At 54.0% G+C, this 21,677-nt stretch overlaps 1 protein-coding gene across 3 annotated transcripts in view; it reads left to right on the top strand.

The window, feature by feature from the left end:
- Tnks1bp1 (tankyrase 1 binding protein 1) overlaps positions 1–21,088 on the top strand; it is a 24,559-nt gene extending 3,471 nt beyond the window's left edge. For all 3 annotated transcript variants that reach the window (XM_055600977.1, XM_055600978.1, XM_055600979.1), the window contains exons 3-12: positions 589–1,207; positions 3,151–3,220; positions 6,840–8,171; positions 10,253–12,363; positions 18,114–18,483; positions 18,729–18,879; positions 18,990–19,126; positions 19,816–19,973; positions 20,192–20,263; positions 20,656–21,088. In XM_055600977.1, the coding sequence (XP_055456952.1) occupies positions 589–1,207; positions 3,151–3,220; positions 6,840–8,171; positions 10,253–12,363; positions 18,114–18,483; positions 18,729–18,879; positions 18,990–19,126; positions 19,816–19,973; positions 20,192–20,252 (5,009 nt within the window). In that variant the 3' untranslated portion in view covers positions 20,253–20,263; positions 20,656–21,088. The remainder of the gene's footprint in view (positions 1–588; positions 1,208–3,150; positions 3,221–6,839; positions 8,172–10,252; positions 12,364–18,113; positions 18,484–18,728; positions 18,880–18,989; positions 19,127–19,815; positions 19,974–20,191; positions 20,264–20,655) is intronic.
- The last annotated feature ends 589 nt before the right edge of the window (positions 21,089–21,677 follow it).

Here is a 21,677-nt window from a genome sequence, read left to right as displayed (position 1 = left end):
CCTTCCTTCCTTCCTTCCTTCCTTCCTTCCTTCCTTCCTTCCTTCCTGTGGCAGATTTACTTCTATTTGACACAGGTCAGTAATAAGTTTGTATTCCTGATCATGAACTGAATGACAGAGGAGGTGGCCTGTGCCAGAGGAGGGGCAACAGAGAGACAGGGGCTTGGCTAGGATGAGAAGCTTGCTATGGAACTGGGGTACATAGAGCTGTATAAAGAGGTAGGGTGCCCAGGTTGGCTGCTTGGTGAGGCCAGGCAGATGGAAATGCTCATTTGCTCATTCAATCGTTTGATAGGAACGTATGCTGGGTGTAAAATAGGATGCTAGGGATATAAGGTGCCAAAGCAGCCATAAATAACTTCAGCTTTTAAGAAGGGAGCTGGTAGACATTCTATGAGTTTGGAGAAGGGAGGCTATATAACGGGACGTGAAAAGTCAAGGAAGGCTCCATGGAACAGGCAGCACCGACTTCACCTACAAGGATGGGTTCCGAAGTTGGAGGGTGGGAAATTTGGTGCAGCCGGAGTCTTAAGAATTTATGTTTCATGGTTCTTCTGACAGTTCCTAATGAATTATTCCTTTTGATAGGTGACCCTCGGGCCAAGCCCCCCGTCAAGCCCAAGCCCCGAGCCTTGCCCAGCAAGCCAGCTCTACCTGCCAAGCCCAGCCTTTTGGTGCCTGTTGGGCCTCGGCCTCCTCGGGGTCCCCTGGCTGAGCTGCCTTCTGCCCGGAAGATGAACATGCTGGCAGGACCTCAGCCGTACGGTGCTAGCAAGCGCCCCCTCCCATTTACACCCAGGCCTACAGCTGAGGCACCTGCTGCAGGAGAAGTTAGCCAAGAGGCTGCTGAGAAAGAGGACCCGCCCCCCTTGACACCCCCAGCCCGATGTGCTGCCCCTGGCGGTGTGCGGAAGGCCCCTGCCCCCTTTCGTCCCTCCTCTGAGCGGTTTTCAGCCAACACAGTAGAAGAGATTCTGGCCAAGATGGAGCAACCTCGGAAGGAGATCCCTGCTAGCCCTGATCGCCTCTGGGGCTCCCGCCTCTCTTTTAACCATGATGGAAGCTCTCGATACGGCCCCAGGACCTATGGTGCCCCTGGCCCCAGGGAGGAGAGTGATAAGACCCCTGCCAAAGGATGGTCTCAGGAGGGGACAGCAGAGTCTCCAGCAGAATGCCAAGAAGAACGTAGCAAGACCCTGGAGGAGAGGTAAGGCCTAAGAGCTTGTGTATTTCCTTGAAGTCTTGAAGGGGCTATGGAGCAAGCGGGCTCTAGTATGGGCTCTCACCTTTACTGTTAGGTTCATTGTGTGAATATAGGAAAACCTGGGTTTAGTCCCAGAGGGTCTCTGTAGCTAAAGGTGGTGTTATTGCTATGTGTTTTTGCGTGTGTTCAGTGCTGGGGACTGAACCCTGGGCCCTGAGCATGGTAGGCCAGTGCTTTATCACTGGCTACATCCCCAGCCCACTATAGTTCTCTGTACAGAGCTGACCAATGTTATGCTCCAGAGTCTAGAGGTCAGGAGACTAGTAGTGCATTGACCCCATATCCATGCTCTTTGAAAGAAGGGTCTGCTAGGTCCATTTTAGAGACTGGAAAATCAAAGCTCTAAGGTGACTTCCTACCGAGTCTCGGTTTGAAAGCAGATGTATATGATTCTAAAACCTACGATCTTTTTTCATTCCTGTCATTATTTATTTTTTCACTTTACATCCTGATTGTAGCCCCCTCTCTTCTCTCTTCCTGCTCCCACCTTCTTCCCCCTTTCTCCCCTCCCCTTCTCCTCAGAGAAGGGAGCTCCCCGCCACCAACCCAGCCAGGCACATCAGGACTAGGTGCATCTTCCTCCACTGAGTCAGACAAGGCAGCCCAGCTAGGGGAAAGGAATCCAAAAGCAGGCAACAGAGTCAGAGACAGCCCCTACTCCAGCTGCACGGGAACCCACATGATGACCAAGCTGCCCATCAGTTACATGTGTGTAGGGGTCCTAGCTCCAGCCCATGCATGTTTTTTGGTTGGTGCTTCAGTCTCTGATGAAACCTATGCTCTTAACTGCATAGGTAGGTAGGTCTCATGTGGCAGAGCACCATGGCAGTGGAGGGGGAGGTGGGGGGAAGTTCCCCAGGGACAGAGGGGTGTGTTGGAATCTGTAGAGCACAGTGTCAGCCTGTGAGGAGTGTGTTGAGCTTCTGATAATTCTGCATAGAGATTTCTTCTATTTGGAGACACGTTCCCAGATGCACTTCTTACCCCATAGCTGGCCTGCTTGTAAGGGAAGGCTGGCTGGGAGCTGCTCCTTGGGATTGTGGACACAGGGCCTGGAGGGATTTGGCCACCCGAAGCTTCAGAGCAAGAACAACAGCCTGAACCTTGCATAATTAGGCCCAGTAGTCGCCTTCTCTCTCCCACTTTGGAGGACTGGCCTGTTGTGGTCTTGGCTGAGCCTGAAGCTGAAGGCCCTGCCCTGCCCTGCCCTGCCCCACCCTGCCCTACCCTGCCCTACCCTGTCCCCCAGCCTGCCCTTTTCTCACCTGAAAACACCTGGTGGTTTTGTGGAGAAATTAACCTTTGCATACCCAGGACCAGGGCTACTTACTGGGAGGCTATGTTGCCTTCTAGCCTGGGTTTTTCCATCCATCCATGAAGGGGTCAGTCAGTCTTGGAAAATTACCTCCAACCCCCCAAATCCTTCAAAAAAAAAAAATCAGCAGGGCTGCTGGGACCAGCTACATTTTGGCCAGAGAAGAACTTTAACCGCTCAGGGACTCGGAGAGGAAGACATTGTCTTCTTGGGAACCTCTGAGGGATCTGAACACACCGGAAGCTGTTTATACAAGAGGGGGAATTTGACCCTGTGTGTACAGGGACGGAGTGCTGGTTACGTCCTGGGCATTTGACCTGGGGGCACCACCTAGCTTCCTTATCTCTAGTGCTTCCGGGGGGTAAAAGTGCCTGTGGGCCCCCCTCCCTTTCCTATTTTGAGACAAGGTTTTTCTAGAGCCCTGGTTCTCCTGGTGTAGACCCGGCTCAAATACACAGAAATCCAACTGTCTCTGCCTCCCTGAGTGCTGGGATTAAAGACCTGTGCCTCTGTGCCTGTCTGACTTGATGTCAATATTTTTCATCTCCCCCTTTGTCTCTCTTCTTCTCAGGAGCCTCAGTTCCAGCCTGGCCATAAACGGGGACCTGGCGAAGCTGGCTAGCTCTGACTCACCTGCCGATGTGAGTTGTCATTGTGTTGTGAGCACAGCTGTGGTAAAGTATTTCACCTTGTAAGCTCTCAGGGTCTAGATGGAAAACTGTGGCCCATGGGCTTGCCAGGGACTGGCTTCCAAGACTTAGATCCCCTTTTTGAACTCCCAGACCCGTGTCCTGGTCTTCAAGGTGGCTAAGTCTGGTTGATCATGATGATTAAGGAGCAGTGCTTAAGATATTCCTAGCCCTGACCAAGCTCCTACTGTGTGCTGCTGGCCATGTCCTAGGAATATTAGCCAGTTTGATCCTTTCGGTAACTCCAGCTAGTAGGCTTTGTCAGCCCCTTTTGAGAACACCAGAGCTCAGGCTATGTAACTCACTTGGCCTGTGGCCGGACCTGGAGTTTCTGACTGCAGAATCCTCCCTCACTACACTGCTGCTTCTGGCCTCAGAAAGAGGGGAACGTCTGAGCTTCCTGTTCATTTTCTCCTCTCTCTGAGGAAGCCTCATTTTCTGAGCAATGTGAAAATTAACCCTTGCTGGGGAGCTGTTGTCAGCTAGAAGCTCTCCCTGGTGCCCCGGAAGGGACGCGTGAGTCTGGGTATGTGTATGCTGTAAGGACCTCACTTCCAAAGGTGGCTAAGGTAGACAGCCTGTAAACTGGCATATAGGCAGGCGCTGCATGCTGGGAGACCTGGGGATGTCATGTGCTGGGGGAGGGGAGTGGGGAGTCATCAGTACATAGGTCAGGCTCGAGTGGTGTGATACCCAAGGATCTGCATTCTTGGCAGAAGACTCGGTGTGTGCAGAGGCTAAGACGCCACTTGGTCTGGGGGTGCCGTGGGAGGAGAACTAGGGGGTAGTGAGGACCAAGGTGTGGAGGCCTCTAAGGACATGGGCTTGAGCAAGGAGAAGATGCCATTGAGCAGTTTGAAGTTATAGAAGTGGTGTCTGATGGCTGAGTTGTAAGGGGACATCATGCTTCCTAGGTGAAGAAAGGGTTGCAGGAGGAAGGTAGGACTAGCAGCGGGGATTAAGCAACTGTTAGCTGTGTCCAGGTGACACAGGTGATCCAGGTGATAACAGCTGAATCTGTAGGTGGTGGATAAAGAGGGGACATTCAGAGACTCTTCTGAGGAAGAAGGGAGACAGGAGAATAGAAGAATACCCTGAAGGCACCTGGCCTTAGCAACTGGAAGGATGAGGTTCCCACTTACTCAGAGGGGGATGTTCAAAGGCACGGTGTAGCTGGGAGACAGGAGGAGTTTGCCTCTGAGTTTGTGATGCTCTTTAGACATCCGAGTGGAAATGTCAGTTGGATGGTTGGATGGAGTGTGACATTTAGGAGAAGTGAGTGTGTTGGAAGAGAAGTCTTGGGGAGTTGTCAACACAGAGACGGTGGCTGAGGCCGACTCAGGTCACAAGGGAGTAGGTGGTATACCAGAGGGAAGAGGCCCAAAGCACCATGGTGAAGATGGGAGAGCAGCTCCAGACCCTGGCCAAGGACTGCAGGAGTGTGCCAGCAGGTGCCAATACCTAGGCTGGGTTGCCTCCTCGTGTTAGGTCAATTGGATTTAGCTACAGGGAGGTCTTCAGTGACCTTGACAAATAGGTACAAGATGTGGAGAAGGCCTGATTAGGGTGAATGAGAGGTGGGGCAGCAGGAGCTGTGTATCTTGAAAGTAACCAATACTCTCAAGAAAACAGATGGCAGCTAGAGAGAGATGGGGGCCACATGATCTCTTTTTCTGTTTCTCTCTCTTGTTTTCTGTTAAGATGGAAGAAAGTAGAACAGTTGGTGTGCTGTGGGAGTGATCCAGTAGGAAGGGAAAATCAGTGATGCAGGAGAGACGACGGGCTGGCCTTAGCCTCGAGCAAGGACAGTGCCTGGTCATGGACCGGGAGCCGAGCCCCCAGGCTTCCTTCTGGTGGCGGGTAGGAAAAGGTGCGGAACGTTGGCTTCTCTTCTGTTCTCAGGGAACAGGAAGCAAGGCCATCTACTTCCAGAGGATGGGAAGGAGGTGTTGGAGGTTTGAGGGGAGACTTGTAAATGTGTTGTCTGTGGGGTGCGTGGAATGGTGTGTGCGTGTGTGCGTGTGCGTGTGTGCATGTGTGTGCAGCAGCTTGGTGAGCACTTTGGAGACAGTTGTAGATCCATCATGCATCTGAAGGGAGACCAGCTATCGCTGCTGTGTGTTTTCCTTCCACCATGTCCAGCTGCACAGGTTATAGAGCTGGCCGAGAGCTATGCTGAAGCAGCTTAAAACAGTGTGGACAGAGTGAGGGCGTTGAGGGTTGTGTTGTGTAAAAGGCAACTGTTGACGGTGGTAAAGAGAATTGAGAGCTAGGAGGGGATGGAACTGTGAGAAGGAAGTAGGGTTGCTGACCCTTGCTTCCCAAAGGGAGTTGAAGCATGAGAGAGCTGGGAGCATGAAAAGATGAACGGGACAAATGGGAAACAGGCTGGGCTGGTGGTGGATGCGAAGTTTAGACTGGAGGCAGGGGTGATGGAGGGACTGGGGCTAACTGTGTGGCCTCAGGAGAATGCAGGGCATGAGTCAAAGGATGCTGGAGAGCTGACTCTGCTCTCGACATCACTGGAAGAGTGATGCTCGGAGGCTTTCAGTGGTCCAGGGGCTGCTGTGTTCAAGGAATGCTTTCAGAGCCTGACAAGGGGTGGGGCATTAATGATACAGTTTAAAGGCACAAGTTTGGAAACTAGATTATTACAGGGAAGAATGGGGGTGAGGGTGGCTGGAGAAGAAGTAGAATTTTTTTCCCTCACCCAGATGATGACAGAACATTGGAGACAGTGGCTAGGGGTCATGACCTCAAGTGATAGGGTAGAAGTCAGGGCAAGTGTCAGTATGGCTGGATTTACTTAATTCTTGGGATAGTGCAAGAGAACCAGGGGCCTGGTGCCGCCTCTGCCTCCTTCCTTTCCCTGATGTAATCTCTTCTCCCTGTAACCACAGCTGCATTTTATTTATTTATTTGTTTGTTTGTTTGTTTATTTTTGTTTTTGTTTTAATTCCCCGGGCCCATATGTACAAATCTTATTTAATCCTTATCTAACTCTGAGGTGGACATTGGCCACCTCATCGCAGTACTGGTGGGACCCCAGGCCCCGAGAGACCCTGTGGAAATGAGACACTCTGCTTACAGGAGGCAGTGCTGGGGTTGCTAGAAGCCGTGTGCCTTTTGTGACTTCCACCCTTCTTTGTTTGAATCCACAGTCTTTGTGCTTCCTTTGGTAGTACTGAGCCCTGTGGGTGCCCAGAGCAGAGGATGAAACCCCATTCCTCCGCTCGTGATGCTTCTAGGCTTGGAATGAACTTGTAGACCTCTGGGGCAAGCCTTTTTTCTTTTATTCATGTGTATCTAGATGGTCAGATTTCCCCCTTTCTTCTTCCATGTATGAAGTATGTGTTGTTTGCCCCCAAACTGTAGCCTCTTGGAGGAGACCCTTACGTGGGCCTTGCGTTTGGGTTTGAGCCACTGAAATGGTGAGAATGATGTCAAGTGAATAAAGCTGGGTACCTCTTCTGGGGCGGTGACCTGGTGGAGGAGCCTGGCCTGAATTCACCTCCGGCGCCTTTCCCTGTGTGCGACAACTCAGTGACAACTGTTGGCCTTTCTCTTGCAGGCTTCCGAGACCTGGGTCACCTCAAGTCCAAACCCCACGTCAGAGCATGGAGGCTCTACTAGCCCAGCTCTCCCTGCTAAGGTCTCTGTGCCAGCCTCTGAGTCTCCCCAGCCTTCTCAGTTTTCAGAGACCCAGAGTCCCACAGCTTCTGAGGTTCCGGTCTGCCTCCCCGTGGTTCCAGCATCCCCCAGTGCAGCGTGTCCCCGTGAACATCCCCACCACTCCCCCAGCTCAGAGCTGCCTGCGGATGCAGCTCCAGAGACCCTCAGACCCAGCAGCTCTCCTGTGCAGACAGTGTCAGGGCAGCGCAGCTCGGAGCAGCCCCCGGCTCTCTTGCCTCAGGCCCCGATTGAGGGAGCTGCGCTGCCAGACCTCATGCGAACATTACCGAGTGCAGGGGAGGCCGCAGCCAAGGGTCCCGTGGAGCCCCGTCCCAGCAGCCTGGCCCAGCGTCGATTCTCAGAAGGGGTGCTCCGGCCACCCAGCCAGGACCAAGAGAAGCTGGGAGGCTCATTGGCTGCTCTGCCCCAAGATCAGGGGAGCCAGCCAACCCTAGATCGCCCCTTTGGGAGTGGGACAGAGTCTAACTGGAGCTTGTCACAGTCGTTTGAGTGGACCTTCCCCACGAGGCCCTCGGGTCTGGGTGTGTGGCGGCTGGATTCCCCACCTCCATCTCCCATTACAGAAGCCAGTGAAGCTGCAGAGGCAGCTGAAGCTGCCAATTGGGCTGTAGCCTGCAGGGAAGAAGGGGTGTCCCAGCTGGGACCAGGAACCCCATCAGCTCCAGAGAGTCCAGGAAGGCCTATTTCTGAGGTTCAGGGAAATGATCCAGGCATCTCCCTAACCCAGGGAGATGATGGAACCAGTGAGCCTCAGGCCCCAGCTGGTCTTCCCTCGACAGTTGAGGGCCCAGCTGGGACACCCTTACTTCAGGCGGAGGAGAACTATGAGGACCAGGAGCCGCTGGTGGGGCAGGAGTCCCCTATTGCTCTGGCCACCGAGGAGGCAGCCCTGCCTGTGCTAGAGCCAGTTCTGGGACAGCAGCAGCCGACCCCCTCAGACCAGCCCTGCATCCTCTTCGTGGATGTACCTGATCCTGGGCAGGCGTTGCCTGTTGAGGAAGAGGTGGTGACCCTAGGCTGGGCAGACGCCACCCAGCCCAGGACGGAGGCTCAGGAGCCCTGCAGGGTGTCCCCTGAGCTGACAGGACCTGAAAGCAGTTCTTGCTGGCTGGACGATCTCTTGGCATCACCACCACCCAACTCAGGCAGTGCGAGGCGGGCAGCTGGACCTGAGCTAAAGGATGGACAGTCACCGAGCACCTGCTCTGAGGTAAGGTGGACAAGGCATCAGGGGTAGGGTTTGGGTGGGCTTCATTTTTTAACATGGACACCACACAGTGCAAGGAGCCATGCACCCACATCTCCTATCTCTGCAGTTGCTAGCAGGGGTGATTAGGGTGGTGCTTCAGGTTTAGCTGCTTGAGTTCTAGTCCTGACACCAGCACTGGAATGCTGTGCACTCTTTTAAAGTGTGTGATACACACACACAGGCATATCAACCTGAGGCATCTCTGTCTACCTTGTTTTTTAAGACAGGGTCTCACTGTACTTTCAGTTCACCCATTTACCTAGGCTAATGCGCTCTAGGGATCCTCCTGCCTCTGCTTCTCCATCCTGGGGGAATTACACAGGGCCAAGCTCTTTTGGGTACCGGAGATTTAAAGTTGTGCTGTAAGCACTTGCCTTATGTAGCCATCTCCCCAGCTAATGAAACAGAGAAAGTGCCTCTTGGGTTGTGCACACATGCTGAGCAGTCAACCTGATAGTCCTGGGAATGGGAAAGTTGTTCAGGCTTGGAGGGCCTGGGTTCACCACCAGCGTAGGTACGCCACCTGGGCTCAGCTGTGGCTGCTAATTCTTTGCCCAGGTGTAACCTTGAATTGGATCCTCTTCTACCCTCTGCCTCAGTTTCTGTGCCTGTAAATTGGTAATGACTGTGAAAGGCTGTCACTCTGAGATGAGTTAGGATGCGTCAAAGTTCTGAGTATAGTGTTGGGCTCATAAATGCTGTGGAAGTATTGGCTTTTACAACTGGAAATACCGTTGAGTTCAGGATCTGTTTTGTAGACCAGCAGCTGAAGCCCAGAGGAAGTGTTTTGTGTAGAGTTACCCAGCCAGTTGGTAGCTGGGCGCAAGCCAGGACCAGCCAGTTGTCGGCTCTGTGCCCTTTCTCTGAGCAGACTGCCTCTGGATTTAAGGGCTGGGATCCAGGTAGCTTTTGAGACTATTTTTCGTCCTGGACTGGATTGGTTGGGGTGGAGCTGGAGGCAAGGAGGAGCCAACGGAGGCCCTCTGGAGTTTGGAGGAGGAGGGAGGAGCAGGAAGGGGTTAACCCTACACTGACTCCTGCAGTAGGTGTGTCTGTCCCAGGATGTGGGTGACTCAATTGGCTTCTGGGCGGGGCCGCCAGAACTGCAGCTGCTTCGGGAGCAGGAGAGCAAGGCCGGGACAGGCAGGAGCCAGAGCCGTCAGACAGGTCCTGGCTGGGGGAGCAGCCCTGCCCTGTCCCGGTACCTGGCTCACCCAGCAGCCTCAGGGTGGTCACTGGGGGAGAGGGGGGGGGGCATGGCCTGGCCTGGGGAGAGGGAAGCCAGTACGTCTGTCCTGGAACGGCTACTGGCCAACGCGGCACTGCGGGACGAGGCTGGAAGGCTCCGAAGCCCTGAGCCCCAAGCCCGCCCGCCCTCTGGCTCTGGGGTGAGTCAGGAAAAGTTGGGTGCGGGTGCAGGGAGCCTCGTGCCCTGACTTTCCTGGGCTGGCTGAGGGTGGAGTCTTCCTGGGGAAGGCTGTGCAGAGGGAAGGATGGGCCTGGTGCTCGTGGGGGCTGGAAGAGCTCTGGGTACCTTGGTTTGCAAGGTAAGTTGCAAGCCAGTTACCCTTCATATTCGGTGTGCCCCCTCCTAACAGGCCCGTATTTAGGCCTCTCCTTCAGGCAGGATTTCTCCTGGCAGCCAGCCAGGTGTTGCCCAAGGGCTGTAAACACGACCACAGGACGGTTCAGCTGAGTGGCCATGTGTGCCAGGCTGTTTACACGGCTCCTGATTGATCCTCTCACAAAGGTCCCATGTAGTAGGAATCGCCTGTTTAAGAATGAGGCTCCTTAGGCCCAGAGTAGTTGAGTGATTTGCTCAAGGTCACACAGCTGGCAGCATTCTTCTGCCAAAGTGGGTCTCTGAGGCCGTAGGTAGGTAGGTAGCCGTCATTCTCAATTTGGAATGATCCCACCTCAGTTAACTCTAAGCATTCTTTCTTCCCTTTCTCCCTCCCTACCCCTCTCCTCTTCTCTCCTCTCCTTTCTCTCTCTCTCTCTCTCTCTCTCTCTCTCTCTCTCTCTTTTCTTCTTTGTCCCAGGGGCTCCTTGGCTGGTCCCAGAAAGACCTGCAGAGTGAATTTGGGGTTGCAGCAGATACACATCCCAGCAGTTTTGGTCCTTCGAGCTGGTCTCAAGATGCTGCTCAGAGCTACAGCCTTGGAGGCAGGAGCCCTGGTGGAGACCCAGGTCTTGGGAAAAAAGACTGGAGCAGCGAGTGTGGGCGAGGGTCTGGGGAGGGGAGCAACAGGGAATGGGTCAGCAGGTGCAGCCTGGGCCCAGAGACGACAGGAGTCAGCAGCAACCAAGGTGAGAGTGAAGGGCCTGTCCACGAGTGGGCAGTGGGAGAGCCAGCCCAGCTTGGCACCCAGGGCCTGGAGGTGGATGCACAGGAATGGGAATTTGGAAAGAGAGATTCCCAGGGCACTTACTCCAGCCGTGACAAAGAGCTCCAGGACCAGGAGTTTGGGAAGCAAGATTCCTTGGGTTCTTTCAGCACCCGAGATGCAAACCTTCAGGACTGGGAGTTTGGGAAGAGAACATCTCTGAGCACCAGCCCAGATGCGGATGAGAAGGGTCAAGAACTGGGGAGGAAGGACCTCTCTGGCTATAGCAGCCAGGATGCTGAGGAGCAGGACCGTGAGTTTGAGAAGCGAGATTCTGTTCTCGACATCCACAGCAGCCGGGCCATAGCCCAGCAGGACCAGGAGTTCAGCAAGAGTGCATGGCTACAGGATTACAGCGGTTGTGGCTCAAGGGCCCTCAGCTCTCAGGAGAGAGGATTCGGGCCACGAACCCTGAGCTCTGGCTTCAGTCCTGAGGAAGCTCAGCAGCAGGATGAGGAGTTTGAGAAGAAGACTCCAAGTGGTGAAGACAGGTTTTATGAGGCCAGCAGGGACGTGGGCCAGCTGGAAGAAGGAGAATCTGGGGGCCTGCTGAGCCCTAGCACACCTAGGCCGCAAGACGGAGCCATTAGGCAGAAAGACCAGGGTGACTGGCAAGATGGTGACTCTAGCCAGAGCACAGGGCTGCAGGGGGTAGCGCAGGCAGGAGGTCAGAGCCCTACCAACGACTTGGAAGACAAGACAGGGCAGCGAGGCTGGGCTGGCGAGTTCAGCCTCGGTGTTACAGCCCAGCCAGGGGCAGCGTTTAGTCCAGGGCGGCAAGACTGGAGCAGGGACCTTTGCATGGAGGGCACAGAGAGTGGCTATCAGTTTAGCATCATTGGCAACGACAGATTGGGTATTGGCTGCCTCAGCCCTTCCGGGAAGATGGGAGGTGGCCACTTCGTGCCTCCTGGAGAGACAAAGGCTGGGGCTGTGGACTGGACTGACCAGCTAGGTCTCAGGAACTTGGAAGTGTCTAGCTGTGTGAGTTCTGGAGGCTCCAGTGAGGCTAGAGAGAATGTTGTGGGACAGGTGGGCTGGTCAGACAGCCTGGGCTTGAACAATGGAGACCTGGCCAGTCGTTTGGGAACTGGAGGTTCTGAGGAGCCCAGGGGGGTGGGAGTTGGGGAGAAGGACTGGACTTGTGACGTGGAGGCAAGAAGCAGAGACTTGCCAGGGCAGGGGGAAAGAGGAGGACACAGCCAGGCCAGGGAGAGTGGTGTGGGGCAGCCCGACTGGTCAGGTGTGGAGGCTGGAGAGTTCCTTAAGTCCAGAGAACGTGGAGTTGGACAGGCAGATTGGACACCTGATCTTGGATTGAGAAACATGGCCCTGGAGGCAGGCTGCAGCCCTGGAGATCCCAGGGAACTTGGGGTGGGTCAGGTAGACTGGGGTGACAATCTAGGTCTGAGGAATTTGGAGGTGCCCTGCGACCTAGAGTCGGGAGGTTCTCAGGGATGTGGGGTTGGGCAGATGGACTGGGCCCAGGACTTGGGACTCCAGAACCTGAGGCTCTGTGGGGCTCCAAGCGATGTTAGGGAGTGTGGGGTGGGGAGAGTGGGCTCTGGCCTAGAGCTAGATCCTAAGAGGAGTGGCAGTCTGTCCCCTGGTTTGGAGACTGAGGACGCCTTGGAAGTCAGGGAGCTGGGGGTGGGCGAGACAAGCGGGCCAGAGACACGGGGTGAGCACAGCTCATCACCTTCCTCCGAGACTCACTCTGAAGACACTGGGATGGACACAGGAGAAGCGCCTTGTGTGGGAGCCAGGTAAGGTACTCCATCTTGGGGCTTCGAGGGGATTCATGATTTTGCTTTAAATGAAGGAAAACCTGAGGGAAAACAAATGAGGGGAGTTTCTCTGAGGAGGAAGGAAAACCAGCTTTTGCTGTGGACTCTAGTGTTAGGGCTGTGAGTGTTCAATTCCACGTTTAATATTTCGTGTTGAACTTTGAAACACACAACTTAGACAAGTTCTTTTTCGGAGCATGAATGTGAAATTTTGCCGCTCATGTTTTGGGCTTTATCTGTGAATGAGTTATGGCCATCTATGGGAAGTGGACTCTGCCACATCTTTGGTTTCTGGTGAGTTGCGAATGCATGTACAAGCGCACGTGTGCGTGGGACACATCCATGCAAACGTCTGTACCTCTGCCATCATGCCTGTCACTCTGCGCCTTTGGGGACAGGTTCTCTCACTGCTCTGAAACTTGCCAAGTAGGCTAGGTGGGCAGGCCAGTGAGCCCCAGGGGATCACCCCGCTTCTGCCTCCCCAGTGCTGGGGTTACTAGCACACACCGCTGTGTCTGTGTGTGGATCTGGGGAGTGCACTCAAGTGTTCGGGCTGGCAAGGAAAACACTTTACCAGGTGAGCTGCCTTCCTAGTCCAGTTTGTGCTGAGTTCTGCAGACCTCAAGCTCTGATGCCCAGTGGGCTCCCAGGAGGTAGAAGGGGCAGCCGTGCGCTCTCTTTACCCAGTCACCACAGCCCACATTACAGTGGGTGGTGACCACGGGCTTGGGAGCTCATCCATCTAACTGCCTCTGTCTCAGAGCCCAGAAGAGCAGGGCTTGAGAATCTCAAGTTGCTGAGAACCAAATCCTGGCCCTGTGACCTTGATGCCACCCCCAAGTCAATGAAAGCAAACTCTCCTTCCTTTCTTCCTTTTTCATGTCGTTGTTTTTGCTTTTCTGAGGCTGGGTCTCTTTAAGTAGCCCTGGCTGACCTTGAACTCCCCATGTACTTCAGGCTGATCCAGTTCAGAGAGATCAGCTTGCTTCTGCTTCCCGAGTGCTGGGGTTTAGGCATGCAGCCTGGGGAAGGAGAACTTTTCCTGGGTGCAGGCTGGTAAGAACCAACCACTGTGTCTCACGGATGTTCTGAAGCCAGCTCAGGTGATTCCATACTTTGTGGAAAGGGCGTGAAAAAGGCATCAAGTCTCTTAGTCACGAACATTTCATCCATTGAGGTTTGGTTTTCTTCTCTTTCTCAGTTCCTGAGTGGGCGCTTCCTCCTAGGCTTGTGGGAGGGGAGGGAGAGGGAGGTGTTGGGGTGGGGGCTGTTCTAAGTGGAAGGGCAGAAGGCAGTGGGAGGAGAGTGGGAGGGACCAGGAAAGGACTAGGGAGGCTTCTAGTGGGGAACCAGAGAGACATTTGGCATGGAGGTGGAGGAAGGAGAGAGCAGACGCAGGGTTAGGAAGTGAACCGAGGAAGGGTGTTCTCAGGTGACTTGGCTGAGGTCAGCGAATGGTTGAGGTTGCATGCAGTCTGTAGGGGTGTGATTGTGCAGATCTGAATGTTGGGGCGGCAGTGTTCCTGTGAACCTGGACAAGTCGGGCTCTGAGCTGCCGGTCTCCCAGTTCACCTGGGAGGCTCAGGGTTCCAGCAGCAACAGTCTTGGCACAAGGGAGCACAGGTTCTCTATGTGCCTGCTCTCACTTTCCTTCCTGGGATTCAGCCCTATGTGCCTGAGCGTTCAGCTGGGCATTTTACTTCATGGCCCTTCACCGCTGCCCCCTGCAATGAGAGAGGGATTTTGATGCCCTCCTTTTGTCAGGTTGAGTGATGGTATGACCTGCTCGAGGCCGTAGAGGCAACACTCTACCCTCTAACTTCCTTCTGTCAGCGGCTTCCAGGTGTGGCCTGAGGAGCAGGGCTCTGCTCTCTACTCATGGGGCTGGTTCTTGAGGAGTGAGAGTACCATTCTCTTCGGTTGTCTAGGGTGAGGGAGGAGGCTCCTTGCAGACTGACAGGACAGTGGCAGCATGAGGATGGCTTTGGTGGTGAGGCTTCTTGGGTCTCCAAACCCCAAAGCATCCATGCTCTCCAGGACACACTACCACGGTCCAACAGGTGTTGTCACCTGAGCTAGAGTTTAGCCCAAATGCAGGCAGCTGAGCCTCATTGTGTATGGCAGAAAATACCTTTCTTCCACAGCTGGAAGGAGATCAGTGTTTGAGAGGGCCTGTGTGGAAGGCACGTTCCCTGATACATGCCCTAAAGAAAGCCAGTCCTGTGTTGGAGTAGAGCTATGTACTGTGGCCTTGTATGGGACTTGGTTTCTTAACAGCATATCTAGGACTTGGAGTTGAGCAAAGTTTTCCAGACTCACCTGACTAATGTCTGTTGAGCTGGTGTGTAATACTTATCTTTCAAGAAAAGTTTGGAGATTTTCTTTGTATCAGGAGGTCCTTGAGAATGGGTCGGAGCATGTTGGCTTGGGGCCTATATTCTTGCTAGTCCTGATTCTCTACCCACCTCTGTGACCTCAGGCAAGTGACCTGAAGCAGTAGCCTTTTCTCCTCAGAATGTCTTTGGCCTTACCTCCTCAGGACCCATGTCCTCATATGTAAGTTGAGAATTTACTCCAGGGTCTCTTGGGTTTTCATGAAGAAGGGTAACACATGCAGACTTGCCCCTCCTGTGGTAATTGCTTTAAAAAAGTACGGGTTTGCAAGTGTGGATGTGGAATGTCCATGAAGGGAGGCCCCCTGGGGACATTTTTGTTGCTGTCCTCACACTGAACAAATACATTGTTGGTTGGACTCCTGTCAGGAATAACTATGACAAACTCATGGAGGTCGGTGGTGTTTCTCAGGATGGAGGGCCCTCTTGTCTTGGTGACAGCGAGTCTGCTAGAGCTGGCACAGGATCATCAGTTTCCGGTCTCTTGGCCATTCCTTGCTCCTGTCCTTTGGACCCCACAGTAGAAAACCTTCCCAGCCAGTCTGAAATCGTTGTAGGCTATGCGATTCAAAGTGTCATTGAGTCCAGCTACCTCACTTCTGGGATGTCGAGGCCCAGAGCGGGAGTATGGTTTACAAGTTCACTGCGTGTGGCTGTGGATTCCTTTCTGTTCCTGAGGGCCGTAACTGTCTCATTCTTTCTGAGTGCCCCCATGGGTCTCTCTGGCATCAGTGCCAACTTTGTCCTTTGAGATGCATCGTCCCAGCTCTGAGTCTGGTGCTCCTGCATTCTAGGTCTTTGAGCCTTAAATAGCAGGACACGATTCAGATCTGTCCCTGGTATTTGCATCAGAAGCGCTGGTGGAGGGTAGCAGTGGCAGTTTGGGTGCATGTGGAGGGCTTAGGGGAGGCATCCTCTCAGGCCAGGAACTGCTGTTTGGAACGGTGAGGACCATCCTAACAATTTGGGTCTGTCAAGTATCAACCGTATTATAAATCAATGAAGTTCTGGGACTGTTAGGACTCCCTTTGAACAGGTGATGAAGGAGAGGCTTGAACTGGGCATGAGACTTTGGGGCCAAGGCTGGCATGGGTGCAGGTCAGAGTCTGTGTCTCTGTAGGCCTAGCAGGCTCAGGACCCAGGTTCCTGTCCTGCCAGGAAGCCCTTAGGTTGTGGAAGCCCAGGGCACTCAGATGCGGAAGGCAGAGGCCCTGGGGTGGGTGTGCACTCCCCAGGGTTCCGTGCTCCACGCCACCCCTCAAGTGGAGTCAGTAGAGGGGCTTACTGCCTTCAGTAAGTCTGACAGTAGGGCTGATAGTAGGCCTCTCTCTCCCTTCTCAGTCAGTTCACATGCCCTCAGCTGCCTGGTTGTCCAGGCTGGGCGGGGCACCGTTGCTGCCGTCTGGCTGCTACCTCCCTGACTCTGAGCTGGCTTTGGCTCCTGTCCAGGCCTGCTCTTTAGTCTTGCTGTACCTACCTCTGCCACCTCCTTCCTCCCTCTCTCCCTCCCATGCTGCTTTAATTTCCATCTGTCAGCAGCTCGTGGAAGGACAGACTGACACATTTCTCCCTGTCCCTGTCTCATCTTCCTGCTCAGGACTGACTCACCTGCCTGCTTCTTTACCTTCTACAGTGTCACTGGCTTCACAGCAGCCTGGCTTCCAGGCACTGCCTGCTAGCCCTTCCTACCCCGTACGTGTTAGGGTGTGGCTCTGTGCTGTGTGTAGGTGTGGAGGGTGCTGGCACACGCCACCCTACGCTAGGTGTGTGATGAGTGAGCATGTTTTAGGGAGTGGCAACTGGTCATGGTGTGGCCAGTGCCCCCCTGGTACTTGTGCCTTGCTCTGAGGGGGGACCTTGCTATGCTGACATCCAAGGTAACCCTGCCTGTCATTCAGTGAATGTTTGTGTGTGGTCTCACCTCCGGGCCAGAGATGCTGGGGCCACAAAGATGAAAAAGAGCCTGGCTTTCCCTTGAGCTCCCAGACAGGCAGGGGAGACAGACACACAGGATTGAAGGTGGTTGGAGCTGCAGGGTAGGGCTGGTGTAGGTTGGAGCCCATGGCTCCCAGGCCTGAAAGCTTGTGTGAACATGGGGAGGGCACAGATGGGCTAGTCCTTGCCTTATCCCAGGAAGTGTGGCCATGCAGGCACTGGCTCCTGAGCACCGCTTGAACCATAGGAACTTAGGGCAGCAGTAATAAGAGTTAATTCTGGGATGTCCCAAGAGCTCTTGCTGATAGTTGTAGGTTTTTAGTTTTCCCTCCCTCGTGCCTCTGTAGAGGAGCACAGGGTATTTACGGGCAAAGGGACCCATGCAACGGCTGAGGCACAGGTACCATTTCTAACTCAAAAAGCCAAAATCCCCAAATTTGAAACTTTTAAAAAACATTTCCTTTAGAGTTACATATTTTTAATTTAATGTGTGTGGATAGTTCGCTTGCATGTACAGCTGGGTACCATGTGCGTGCGTTGTCTTTGGGAGGCAGAAGAGGGTGTTGGGTCTTCTGGAACTAGAATTACAAATGGGTGTGAGCTGTCATGTGGATGCTGGGAATTGAACCTGGGTTCTCTGGAAGAGCAGCCGGTAATCTTAGTCACCTCTCCAGCCCCATAAAAGCTGAAACGTTTTGAGCACAGCATGAGATCACACAGAAAGCCAGATCTGGCCTCAGTGCAGGTCACAAGGTGCAGGTAAACCAGAATTACCGTAAAATTACCTTCAGTCTGCATGTGTAAGGTAGGTATGAGACTCAGAGAAAGTTTTTGTTTAGGTGTCGTTGTCCAGATAGCTCCTTCTGGGCTAGTTAGCTCAGGCAGGAAGTGCATGCAGACCCGAGTTTGGGCCCTGGAACCCAATATAGAAAGGCTGGATGTGGTGGTGTGCATGCCTGTATCGCAGGGCTGGGAAGGAAGACAGGAAGGTCTCTGGGCCTCCCTGGCCTGCCTGTTTAGCCTACCCAGTGAAAGTTCCAGGCCAGTGAGAACCTTTCCAAAGGAAAGGGGGGCAGGGCAGGTAGAAGTGCTTACTGTGGGAGCTTAGTTGGCCGAGTCTGGTCTGTGGGACCCACAGAAAGGAAGCTGACTCTCAAAAGTCAGACAGACAGGCACACACAGACGGAATGGTGGCTGAGGTTGCTCTTTGGCTTCAGTGCGCACGCTCAAATGTGCCGGCACACAGATCTTGATCAAGGATGCCCAGATTATAGCATGTGATAAAGCCTGCCCTGGGACCGTCCAGGCAACCAGGTGGGCTCAGCCCTTTCTTGTGCCCTCTCTGCTTCAGGGGAGAGTCTCATGGGTGGGTGAATGACTTCTGTCCTGATGGTTTTGCAGCCCCAGCAGGTACCTGGCGTGCTCTCCACCTTCTGGCTCCCAGAGCCTTCTGGAGGGGATAATGGCAGCCGGCAGCCCTGTGGCATCTACTCAGAGGGAATCAGCAGCTTTGGGCCTCAGGGTTCTGTCAGAGGAAGAGGGAGACACTGCAGGTGCCGACCAAGCGGAGCCCCAGGATTCTAGCAGAGACCCTTTGCCTTTCTTGAGGCCTCAGCCTGATGGTGAAGCCAGCCAGGTGGAAGAGGTGGATGGCACCTGGAGTCTCACTTCGGAGGCTAGGCAAGCCGAGCAGGGCTCAGCCCCGGCCCCCCGGCGGCCTCCCCGAGGACCTCTGCCCAGCTGCCCCAGTGAGGACTTCTCCTTCATAGAGGTCAGTGAGGGTGAACTTGTGGTGGTGAATGGGCTGTTGGAGGGGTCGGGATATGTGGGTGATGGCGTCAGACCCCATTGTCAGAGTTTTTCGGGGCAGTCACAGGAGACAGATACAGGCTGCGGTGTCTCATGGCAGCAAGAACTGTAGCAGCCATCAGCGCCTGGGGGTGATGCTGAGGTGGTCTTCTGGGGTGAAGCAGGACTGTGGGGCAATAGCCACAGTGTTGCTGTTGTTTTGAGCAGGACACTGAGATCCTTGATAGTGCCATGTATCGGAGTCGTGCCAACCTAGGGCGTAAGCGGGGCCACCGGGCCCCAGCCATCCGGCCTGGGGGTACCCTGGGCCTGTCAGAGACAGCAGACTCGGATACTCGGCTGTTCCAAGACTCAACAGGTACGATCAGTGTGTGAACGGAATGGAGTCTGTGTCAGTGTCTGACAGGGTGAACAAGGGCAGTGGCTGGTATGTTGCTCAGTGTGATAACCTTCCTCTGACATTGGCAGAGCCCAGGGCTTCCCGGGTGCCATCGTCAGATGAGGAGGTAGTGGAGGAGCCTCAGAGCCGCAGGACGCGGAAGTCCTTGGGCACCAAAGGGCTGAAAGTCAACCTCTTCCCTGGCCTGAGCCCATCAGCCTTGAAGGTAATGTGATCATTCAGCACACACCCCAGCCATCTGGCCTGCCTACCTGGTACCCAGCATTTCCATTCATCCATCTATTCATCCACCCTTCCTTCCCTTCCTCCTTTCCCAGCCCCTTCTCCCATCTCTTCTCTTAATTTTGCTAAGGAGTGATCCAGAAGGTCTCCTTGTTCCTTGCTTAGCTCTGCAGTGTGCTGAGTTTAATGAAAGAAAGAACAGGTGCTCTTTTGTCTCCGAGCTTCTGGGGTGGTGGGTAGGGGTTGGGCCTAGTCTGTGCCCACGAGTAGCTCTGGTGAAGTGAGAAGTAGAGGTGCAAAGAGTTTGTACAGCCATGGGCTGGGCTGTCAGGACAAGGAGTTAATGATTTCCTGATAGAGGCTGGGAATGGGAGGTGGCTCGGGCAGGGTTTCTTGTAAGCAGGTTTTCTTAGCCTTGAGGTAGGCACAGAAGTTGGCTCTGGGGTGGGGACAGACAACCAAAATCAGTGTGGGGAGTCGCCACACTCTGTTCAGCCTACTTACTGAATGTTGTTCATTTAACCTTTCCGATGTGTTTGGGGTGTGACGATCACCTGAGGCCCAGATCTTTGGCTTTCTATCTATAGGAGGGGTTCAGGCCTGGTTCGTGGGACTGCACCCTCTTGGCCTTCTGACTCTTCTGCCTGTCCATCTTCCATCTTTGTCTCTCAGGCCAAGCTGCGCTCCCGGAACCGCTCAGCTGAGGAGGGAGAGGTGACAGAGAGCAAATCAAGCCAGAAGGAGTCTTCTGTCCAGCGTTCTAAGTCCTGCAAGGTCCCAGGGCTAGGGAAGCCCCTCGCATTACCCCCGAAGCCAGAAAAATCCTCAGGGTAAGTGAGTTCTAGGTACTTCCTGAGCTTCAGGTATGACCCTCAGAAGAGGAGACCCACTTTACAAAAGTGGAAAACCGAGGCTGTTTCACGTTAGGTAGGGGGTTCCATGTCTGCAGCTAAACTCCAGGTTGCCTCTCCTGTGGGAGGGTGGATGTTCTCACCTTGTTCAGTTTCTTTAAACTTTGCTTTTGTGACCTTTGCACTCTTCCTTCCAGGTCAGAAGGATCATCACCCAACTGGCTACAAGCCCTGAAGCTAAAGAAGAAAAAGATCTGATCCGGGCGAAGGTAAGGATGCGCTCCTGGGCTGAGGAGAAAGTAGGGCCTGGTGTGGAGGTTGCCTGTCCGTCTTCCATCTGCGTCCTCCAGGCCTCCTCTAGTGCTTAGCTCTCCTCTTTCTGCGAGAGGCCGGAAGGAGGCAGGTGAGACCTCCTCTCATGAGGCTGCTGTTTCTCCTGGGACTCAGGAGGGGGAGGGACTTCCACCGGCCCAGCCTGTGTCCTGTGTGCTGGGACAGTCCTCCAGGTGCTGCAGTTGACCCCTGTGTGGTCAGCTAGCCTGTGCAGTTTAGAGCTTCTAACTTGAGGTCCTAGCAGGGAGAATCAGGATGGCCACAGGGCAGAGGAAGCAGGAGCTTTGTGTCTTCTCTGACCTTTGTCCTCTCTCCCTCCCAACTGCAGGGCCTTCCCATCTGGCAGTCTCATTCCTGTGGGGTTCCCAAGTGAGGAGACAGCGGAGCCCCACTGAGGCTCAGACTGCAGCCTCCTCCCCCCTCCACTTCTGAGGAGTGTCTGGGAAGCACATTTATGCACTTTGTATCGCCGTCCCAACTTCTCCCACACTTTCCTTCCCAGCCCGGTTCCCTTACCCAGTGGTGGGAGGTTTTGGTCCTTCCCTCGCTCTTTCCTTCACCCTCCTTGCCTCCTCCTTCAGCCTCCCTTGGGTTTTCTTTTGATACCAATTTATAGCATTTTTATAAAAGCCTCTGATTTTTGTAATGGGTGGGCCCACCCCAAGCCCCACCCCAGCCTCCCTCTTTCCTGCTAGGTGCCCCACAGAGACCAATGACATTTTACCACTTGAAACCATAAATAAAGTTTTTTTGGGAGTTGGTGTTGTCCAGGACTGTGGTGTGTGGTGGGGATTCCCCCATTCGGGGGCAGCATTTAGAAAATACTGCTTCTCCTGTGTGTTAGTTTATCCATTCATTTCTGTGATGAGAAACTTGAACAAACACCCAATGGAGTAAAGGTTTACTTTGTCTCATGGCTTCATTCCATCATGGTGGGTTGGGCAGGACAGAACAGAGACATTATGGTGTGCAGGAAGCAGAGAGCCCCCTTTGTTTCTGTGCTAGTGGGCCTCCCTTGTGCTTTTATTATCCCTGGTTCCCAGTCTGTTGGGTAGTGCCAGGGTCATTTGGGGAATCTCCTTCCCCTTTCTGGAAATGCCCTCCCCAGACACCAAGCTGTGTGCCGCTACCTTAGGCTCTTCTGTATCCAGCAAGATTAATCAGTCACATTCTGGCTGCCAGGTGTTCAGTCAGACATTAGGCGTGTCCCGTCCCTTCCACTCTCTGGGCTTGTCTCTGCAGGAGACTCATCTCAGTAGTTTGCCACAGAAAACTTTATTTCTTGTTTATGTGTGTGTGGTAGTGGGGTGACTTGCGTTTCAGTCATTTGGAGTTCAAGGTCCTTTGTGC

This window comes from Psammomys obesus, unplaced genomic scaffold (assembly GCF_907164565.1).
Source record: "Psammomys obesus unplaced genomic scaffold, mPsaObe1.curated_primary_1811, whole genome shotgun sequence".
NCBI classification, from domain to species: Eukaryota; Metazoa; Chordata; class Mammalia; order Rodentia; family Muridae; genus Psammomys; species Psammomys obesus.
The sequence above is the reverse complement of the archived record's forward strand: the minus strand, read 5'-3'. Positions and strand labels throughout refer to the sequence as shown.